Source organism: Sphaeramia orbicularis, chromosome 13 (genome assembly GCF_902148855.1).
Source record: "Sphaeramia orbicularis chromosome 13, fSphaOr1.1, whole genome shotgun sequence".
Lineage (NCBI taxonomy): Eukaryota > Metazoa > Chordata > Actinopteri > Kurtiformes > Apogonidae > Sphaeramia > Sphaeramia orbicularis.
The window spans coordinates 50,170,605-50,179,123 of NC_043969.1; the positions used below are offsets into that span (position 1 = coordinate 50,170,605).

The 8,519-nt window shown below is 39.8% G+C and overlaps 2 protein-coding genes across 2 annotated transcripts; both read right to left on the bottom strand.

Moving 5' to 3' along the window:
- Nucleotides 1-202: 202 nt before the first annotated feature.
- LOC115431201 (olfactory receptor 1509-like) lies at nucleotides 203-1,165 on the bottom strand. The gene has a single exon (XM_030151432.1). It carries the CDS (start codon nucleotides 1,148-1,150, stop codon nucleotides 203-205), a length of 948 nt encoding a protein of 315 aa, XP_030007292.1. The 5' UTR covers nucleotides 1,151-1,165.
- A 1,176-nt stretch (nucleotides 1,166-2,341) lies between these two features.
- On the bottom strand, nucleotides 2,342-7,442 carry LOC115431202 (olfactory receptor 5F1-like). The gene is made up of 4 exons (XM_030151433.1): nucleotides 6,594-7,442; nucleotides 4,102-4,160; nucleotides 3,919-4,003; nucleotides 2,342-2,467 (listed from the first exon to the last, which is right to left on the bottom strand). Exons 1-4 carry the CDS (start codon nucleotides 7,440-7,442, stop codon nucleotides 2,342-2,344), a joined length of 1,119 nt encoding a protein of 372 aa, XP_030007293.1.
- Nucleotides 7,443-8,519: the final 1,077 nt, after the last annotated feature.

Here is an 8,519-nt window from a genome sequence, read left to right on the forward strand (position 1 = left end):
TCAACGGCAGAGAAAAAAAAAACACAACTGCTTTAATTATTCAGTTAATGCTTAGTTTTAATGATAATGACACAGTTTGACATTTTTCCAGCACTGGGAACGTATGACAATTACATGACACAAGTAAAACCAGTCGAATTACACAATAAACACGTCTGAATCTACACATGACACCATAAAGAGTTCACATGCACATGTTGAATTAACTTTCAGAGTCTAAATGACGTTTACCACAGAGCAGATGATTACATTTGACACGTATTTTGGACATTTTCATTCCATAAACCATAGGGTTAAATATTGGTTGAAGGGTTATAAAGTACACTGATAAAAATATCCTCATCATATTGGGAACATGGTTCATATTAAACCTGCTCTGTACGATTTCAAAACAACAACCAAGAGCAAAGTTTATCAGTGAAGCCAGGTGAGGTGTACAGGTACTGACAGCTTTATGTCTGGTCTGTTTAGATCCAGAAAAACACACTTTAAGGATCCTCATGTACGAGTACAGGATTAACATGACAGGAACACACATGGAAATGAACGTATTAATGAGTCCAAAGATGTTATTGACTGTGGTGTCAGAACAGGACAGTTTAACTATAGAATAATTATTACAGTAGATTTTATCAATGATATTCCCACACAACTGTAAAGACACAGTCAAATAACGACTCACAGCAACTTTAAGAAGAGGGAAAACCCACACAACAGTGATAAGCGCAGCAATCTTATTATGTGTCATACGAGTGTGATACTGCAGAGGAAAACAGATGGACAGGTATCGATCATATGACATAACAGTTAAGTTGATAATTTCCACTTGTACATAAGAATAAAGCCAGTAAATCTGTAGAACACACAGTGAAAATGAAACAGTGTGAACGTCTTTGAGGATCTGAAGGAGAATAAATGGAAACAGCCCAGTACTACCATAGAGTTGATTAACAAACAGACTGCACAGAAACAGGTACATGGGTTCATGTAAGCTCCTGTTCACACAGATAAGCACAATCAGAAACACATTAGACAGGATTATTAAAACATACAAACACAATATGATAGTGAAGTATAAGTACTTTAACATCCCAGTGTCAAAGTATGCACTGAGTATAAAATATGAAACCTGTGTCGAGTTAATTATCATCTGTGTGTAGATTATTCAAACAGTTGTTAATATTAGTGAGAGTTCAAGGAAAGAGTGAAAACATGACAACTGAGATTAAAAAACCCACAGAGCATCATCATGAACTGAAGGATCTGTGAAAACGAAAGCAACAAGAAAGAAACCAGAGGATGTACTATAACATAGTGTGACATTGTGTGGATGTGTTCACCTGTCCTGTCATAGTGGGTCTGAGTCCTGATCTGATCCACTGAACCTGGTCCTTTAAACCAGTTCAACTCACACAACTAATGAACCAGTGACGTCAAAGCACAGACTCATCAGCAAGAGACCACAAACACAGCTCCACCTGTACACAAACCACTGAGCCATGGTCAGACCTTTATGGAAACAATACAGTTCATGTTAGAAAACTAGGAAGGTAGATTTGTTTCCACTCAAAAGAAAAGTTGCCTTAACCAAAAAAATATTTTCAATTAAAAAAACCTTCCGTTTCAACAAAGAAAAAAAATGTTTTGAATGCAAAAAAAAAAAAAACAAAACACATTTGAGACGCAAAAACTTGCATTTGAACACTTTTTCTTTGATTTCTTTGAGTTGATTGAGCCCAAGGCCACAGTGGGAAATCCTGTGAATTTGTGTGGTTTGAACTGTGTTGAAATGTTTGTTGAAGTCCAGGTTACTACAGACCACTGACTGTCCAATGAGAATTATGAGGGGGTTCAAAAAGTTTATGGAAAAAGGACAGTTGGAAAAAATGTTTTAATTTATGATGTTTATTTTCCAACATCTGCTCCATCCAGGCCAATACACTTGTGCAAGCGTTGGTACCAGCCTTTGGCCCAGTCTCATTCCACCCTGTCTGGATGGAAACCAGCTGACGTCACGTCCGGGCGAGTGTATTATTCGCTTGTTAGCGTTGTTGCTAGTCGCTCTTTTCCTAGTGCTCTTCACTTAGTTTTAATCCACGATTTAACTACTATGTGTAGCACTTCAAACCTGCTTAAATGTAGTCTTTGTTTGGCTCAGTATACACCCACAGCCAAAGACAACATCTGATTTTAGCTAAAAGGCTTGTTCGTGGATTAAAAACAACTCCCTTCTTTAGCCCTACTAGCCTAGCTTAGCCAAGCCATGGCTAACCCTCTGCCTCTGCCTTCACCCCTTGGCTCCTCCCCCTTATTCCTAACCCTAACCCTCCATTTTGTGCATTCAGGTGAAGGGGTAGGGGTGTCTCAATTCTCGGAGGGGTGTCGGAGGGAAAGGGCCAAGTGGGGGGGTGGGGGTGGAGGTGGAGGGGCTGTTTGGTCCTCGAAGCGGAGACTTTTCAGGACTACACTACAAACGGAGGGGTATGAGAAATCTCCCATCATTCGGTTCGAATTATTGACAAACGCAGAAAAAAAGAGCTGCTCCAGCTGTACACAAACCACTGAACCTCAGAACTTCTGCATCAGGACTCTCAAACTCCTTTTCTTTCAGGTTCCACATTCAGCCTGATTTGATCTCCAGTGGGTCGCACCAGGAAAATCCTACTATAATGCACGTTCTGTTTCCAGTGTCCCCTCAGTGTCTGATCGATGTTGCACCACAGGAGGGCGTTTTAGCCACAGGCACAATGCCGCTAGTAATAACATAATAACCTATAAATAATGACAACTCCAAAGTTTAGTCCTTGTTTTAGTGCTAAAAAAAAATTAAATTCTAAAAATACTTACTTTTATAAACTATCCAAAAAATGTAAATGACCTAAAAAAACAGAAATTTCTTCTAGAAACATCAGTGCAATTTTAACAATATTCTGCCTCAACTTATCATTTCTACATGTGCATTATGGATCAGATCTACAAAGACACTAAACACTGAGGAACAGACAAAAAATAGTTCAAACTGTGCTGAATTTTCTTTAGACATTTCAAGTTGTTCGTATTTGTTCAGGTTATTTACATTTTATTGAAATAGGAGAGTTTATAAATGTAAATATTTTCATTATTTAACATTATTTTTTGCACTAAAACAAAGACACAAATTTTAAATTTGCATTATTTATAGGCAAAATGTAATATTCTTTTCACAGCAAACCGACAAGAAAATCTGGAGTCATTCTTTTTTGTCGGTTCTTCTGCTGTTATTATTTGATTGTAGATCATATTGGTCTGTATGTGGAACCTGAACTAAAATGAGTTCCACAGCCTTGACTGGGAAATTGTTTCAATTTGCAAATTCATCCCAGGGGCCGGATTGGAACGTTTGGCGGGACGTATTTGGTTCCCGGGCCGCATGTTTGTGACCCCTGTTCTACGGCCTTGGGTCCAATATACTGCATGTGTAGTTACTACACAGATGAGACGACACTGTGGAGCCACTTAAACCTTTGTGAGTTCTAAAGCCAAACCCCCCCAATCACTGTTGTGGAGGCACAACAGTGATTGGACATTAATTTATGGGGGCGGGCTTTGGCCTTCCTGAACAGGCACACACTCTGGTTTGTAAAGCACCAACGCAAAATCAAGTATAAAACTGAAAAACCGCGGTCTATGAGGGTGGATTGTCCTGTGCAGGTCGTATCGAACGGTAGACAGTTTTCCAGAGTACCGTTGCATCCCTCGACTGTAAACGTATTTACAACAGTAGAAGTGCAGTATGTCAGACCCCCCCGCCCCCCAGAGGCCTGTGGGCCGTGGTCTCCTCAAGAGGTGACCATGACTTTGGCCTTTTTTGTACAAAGGGTCTGTGTTATGTGTCCAGTTTATTGTTGAGGTGAACACCCATGTATCTGAAACTGTCACCAGCTCAATGTCCGACCCCTGGATGTTCACCGCTATGGAGGGTAGTGGTCTTCTCTGGATGTCAGTCACCATTTCCTTTGTCTTGCTGGTGTTTCAACACAGGTGGTTGTGTTGACACCAGTCCATAAAGTCCCTGATTACTGACCTGTACTCCAGTTTGTTCCACTCAAATACACAACAAACAATGGCTGAGCCATCAGAGAACTTCTGGAGATGACAGCTGTTGGTGTTGTGGGTGAAGGCTGAGGTATGAAGGGTGAAAAGGAACGGGGAGAGCACCGTTCCCTGAGGGACTCCTGCAGACTGCTGCCTTATGCCGCCTCTCCACTACATGGTACCGACTCGACTCAACTTGTCCTTTTCGTGTTTCCATAACATAAAAGGACCTGGAATCAGGTACCTGCGACTAGTTTTTTGGTATGTACTCCACCAAGGTTCCAAAATGGGGAAACGGATACTAAAACGTGACATGTAAACACTGCAGACCACTGATTGGTCAGAGAGTTGTCTCTGCGTCTTTGCGTTATCAATGTGCGACCTGCCATTTTTAGAAAAAAACACATGTGGAAGTTGACAGTAAATATATCGGTAGGTTAATCCACATGACGGCAGCCGATACTGATTGTTAGTAGTCAAGGAGGCCGATAACCGATATCTGGAGCCGATATTGATTTGAAGTAAAAGTAAAAATATTGGCATAAAAATTTTGAACAATACAAACTCCAACACTTAACGTCATCATTGAACATCGGGTAGGGGCAGCAGCAGCAATATACGTAGGGGTGTATATTAGGGCTGCACGATGAATCAGTTTTAAATCAAATTCAGATTTTTTAATTAGGACGATTTTTTAAAAAGGGAAATTGTCAAATCAATTTCATCTTTCTCGTGCCTCTAGGCTGTGCGCCTGCGGGCTACTGTAGGCTCCTCCTCCAGGCTACCATAGGCTCCTCCTCCAGGGTACCGTAGGCTCCTCCTCCAGGCTACCATAGGCTCCTCCTCCAGGGTACCGTAGGCTCCTCCTCCAGGCTACCATAGGCTCCTCCTCCAGGCTACCGTAGGCTCCTCCTCCAGGCTACCGTAGGCTCCTCCTCCAGGCGACCGTAGGCTCCTCCTCCAGGATACCGTAGGCTCCTCCTCCTATCTGTGACAGCAGTATTTCACAGAAGTCTGTGTAATGACCACAGATGTTAAATCTGTTAATGAACCTGCAGTAGTGATACCAGTGTAAGCTGTGGTTTCACACATGGATCCCGCACTTGAAATAGAACTGCATGTGGATCACTCATCTTCCATTGTCCTGGATCTGTACTGTACTGTCTTCTTCCGATCCAGGTCTGGGTCGTGGGGTCAGCAGCCTCAGCAGAGGAGCCCAGACAGCCCTGTGCCCACACACATCCACCAGCTCCACAGATAGAATCCCTCCAGCGTGTCCTGGGTCGGTCTGTTCCACACACAGATCCTCCAGTTTAAATAGAACCCATGGGGATCACTCATATTCTGTGGTCCACACACACACGACTGATGCCTGTCACTGACTTACACTGGTGTCACTTCTGTGGGCCAGATACCCCAGAAAGGAAAAAAAAAATAAAAATTTTAAATAATTAATTTAATTCTCTTACTTGCTACATTTTTCATTCACAAATCTAAGTTCTGTAACACAAAACCAACATTTTTTTTTTTTTTTAAATGTTGAACTTTATTTAAAGCTGTTAGATAAATCTGGAAACTAAAAGGCTCTAAAAACCATCAGTATTTGCTCTGATTTGGACATTGTATTGTAGTGTATTCCCCCTGGCAAACTTGTTCTGTTATTTTCTTATTGTATACATTGTTTGTATACTCTACTTCATTCAATAAAGATTTAATGAAGAAAAATAAAACTTCTGTGGGTTCATCAGGTGATATCATCACAGATTAGAGGTCGGAGCAGTGCCTTGCATTGTGGGCTGCTCATGAAAACGACATGCTGACTTCTGTTGTCTTTTATAGTTGTACCCAAAAATCAAAATTGAAAATTAAGTTTTTTGAGGAAAAAATTGGGATTTTATTTTTTGCCAAAATCGTGCAGCCCTAGTGTATATATGTGTAGGTGTATATATGTAGGATTCTTCTGTGACAGAACAAATGCACTAAATGAGGTCACTGTAAACATTCTGATAAAAACACTGAAGGCAAAAGGGTTCTTCAACACGCAAACCCTTCATATTTGCCAATTTAGGTAAAAAACAAAAAATAAGGCTATAAATGATATTAATTAGTTAATTAATTAAAGCAAAGTAAAGAAAATCTGATTCCACTGGGACCTCAGCTCTTTTTGGCAGGATGTGAACATTTAACATGGACTACTGTTCCACACTTTAGTGTCAACAGCAGAGAAAAAAAAAAAAAAACACAACCGCTTTAATTATTCAGTTAATGCTTAGTTTTAATGATAATGACACAGTTTGACATTTTTCCAGCACTGGGAACGTATGACCATTACATGACACAAGTAAAACCAGTTGAATTACACAATAAACACGTCTGAATCTACACATGACACCATAAAATGTTCACATGCACATGTTGAATTAACTTTCAGAGTCTAAATGACGTTTACCACAGAGCAGATGATTACATTTGACACGTATTTTGGACGTTTTCAGTCCATAAACCATAGGGTTAAATACTGGTTGAAGGATTACAAAGTACACTGATAAAAATATCCTCAACATATTGGGAACATGGTTCATATTAAACCTGCTCTGTATGACTTCAAAACAACAACCAAGAGCAAAGTTTATCAGTGAAGCCAGGTGAGGTGTACAGGTACTGACAGCTTTATGTCTGGTCTGTTTAGATCCAGAAAAACACACTTTAAGGATCCTCATGTACGAGTACAGGATTAACATGACAGGAACACACATGGAAATGAATGCATTAATGAGTCCATAGATGTTATTGACTGTGGTGTCAGAACAGGACAGTTTAACTATAGAATAATTATTACAGTAGATTTTATCAATGATATTCCCACACAACTGTAAAGACACAGTCATATAACGTCTCACAGCAACTTTAAGAAGAGGGTAAACCCACACAACAGTGATAAGCACAGCAATCTTATTTTGCGTCATACGAGTGTGATACTGCAGAGGAAAACAGATGGACAGGTATCGGTCATATGACATAACAGTTAAGTTGATAATTTCCACTTGTACATAAGAATAAAGACAGTAAATCTGTAGAAAACACAGTGAAAATGAAACAGTGTGAACGTCTTTGAGGATCTGAAGGAGAATAAATGGAAACAGCCCAGTACTACCATAGAGTTGATTAACAAACAGACTGCACAGAAACAGGTACATGGGTTCATGTAAGCTCCTGTTCACACAGATAAGCACAATCAGAAACACATTAGACAGGATTATTAAAACATACAAACACAATATGATAGTGAAGTATAAGTACTTTAACATCCCAGTGTCAAAGTATGCACTGAGTATAAAATATGAAACCTGTGTCGAGTTAATTATCATATCTGTGTGTAGATTATTCAAACAGTTGTTAATATTAGTGAGAGTTCAAAGAAAGAGTGAAAACATGACAACTGAGATTAAAAAACCCACAGAGCATCATCATGAACTGAAGGATCTGTGAAAACGAAAGCAACAAGAAAGAAACCAGAGGATGTACTATAACATAGTGTGACATTGTGTGGATGTGTTCACCTGTCCTGTCATAGTGGGTCTGAGTCCTGATCTGATCCACTGAACCTGGTCCTTTAAACCAGTTCAACTCACACAACTAATGAACCAGTGACGTCAAAGCACAGACTCATCAGCAAGAGACCACAAACACAGCTCCACCTGTACACAAACCACTGAGCCATGGTCAGACCTTTATGGAAACAATACAGTTCATGTTAGAAAACTAGGAAGGTAGATTTGTTTCCACTCAAAAGAAAAGTTGCCTTAACCAAAAAAATATTTTCAATTAAAAAAACCTTCCGTTTCAACAAAGAAAAAAAATGTTTTGAATGCAAAAAAAAAAAAACAAAACACATTTGAGACGCAAAAACTTGCATTTGAACACTTTTTCTTTGATTTCTTTGAGTTGATTGAGCCCAAGGCCACAGTGGGAAATCCTGTGAATTTGTGTGGTTTGAACTGTGTTGAAATGTTTGTTGAAGTCCAGGTTACTACAGACCACTGACTGTCCAATGAGAATTATGAGGGGGTTCAAAAAGTTTATGGAAAAAGGACAGTTGGAAAAAATGTTTTAATTTATGATGTTTATTTTCCAACATCTGCTCCATCCAGGCCAATACACTTGTGCAAGCGTTGGTACCAGCCTTTGGCCCAGTCTCATTCCACCCTGTCTGGATGGAAACCAGCTGACGTCACGTCCGGGCGAGTGTATTATTCGCTTGTTAGCGTTGTTGCTAGTCGCTCTTTTCCTAGTGCTCTTCACTTAGTTTTAATCCACGATTTAACTACTATGTGTAGCACTTCAAACCTGCTTAAATGTAGTCTTTGTTTGGCTCAGTATACACCCACAGCCAAAGACAACATCTGATTTTAGCTAAAAGGCTTGTTCGTGGATTAAAAACAACT

Coding starts and splice junctions, on each gene's coding strand:
- LOC115431201 (XM_030151432.1), bottom strand. CDS start 1,150: ATGATAATTAACTCGACACAGGTTTCATATTTTATACTCAGTGCATAC.
- LOC115431202 (XM_030151433.1), bottom strand. CDS start 7,442: ATGATAATTAACTCGACACAGGTTTCATATTTTATACTCAGTGCATAC. Junction 4,004..4,101: donor TCTCTGATGGCTCAGCCATT/GTTTGTTGTGTA, acceptor TTGAAACACCAG/CAAGACAAAGGAAATGGTGA. Junction 2,468..3,918: donor AGGGGTCGGACATTGAGCTG/GTGACAGTTTCA, acceptor CTCCGTTTGTAG/TGTAGTCCTGAAAAGTCTCC.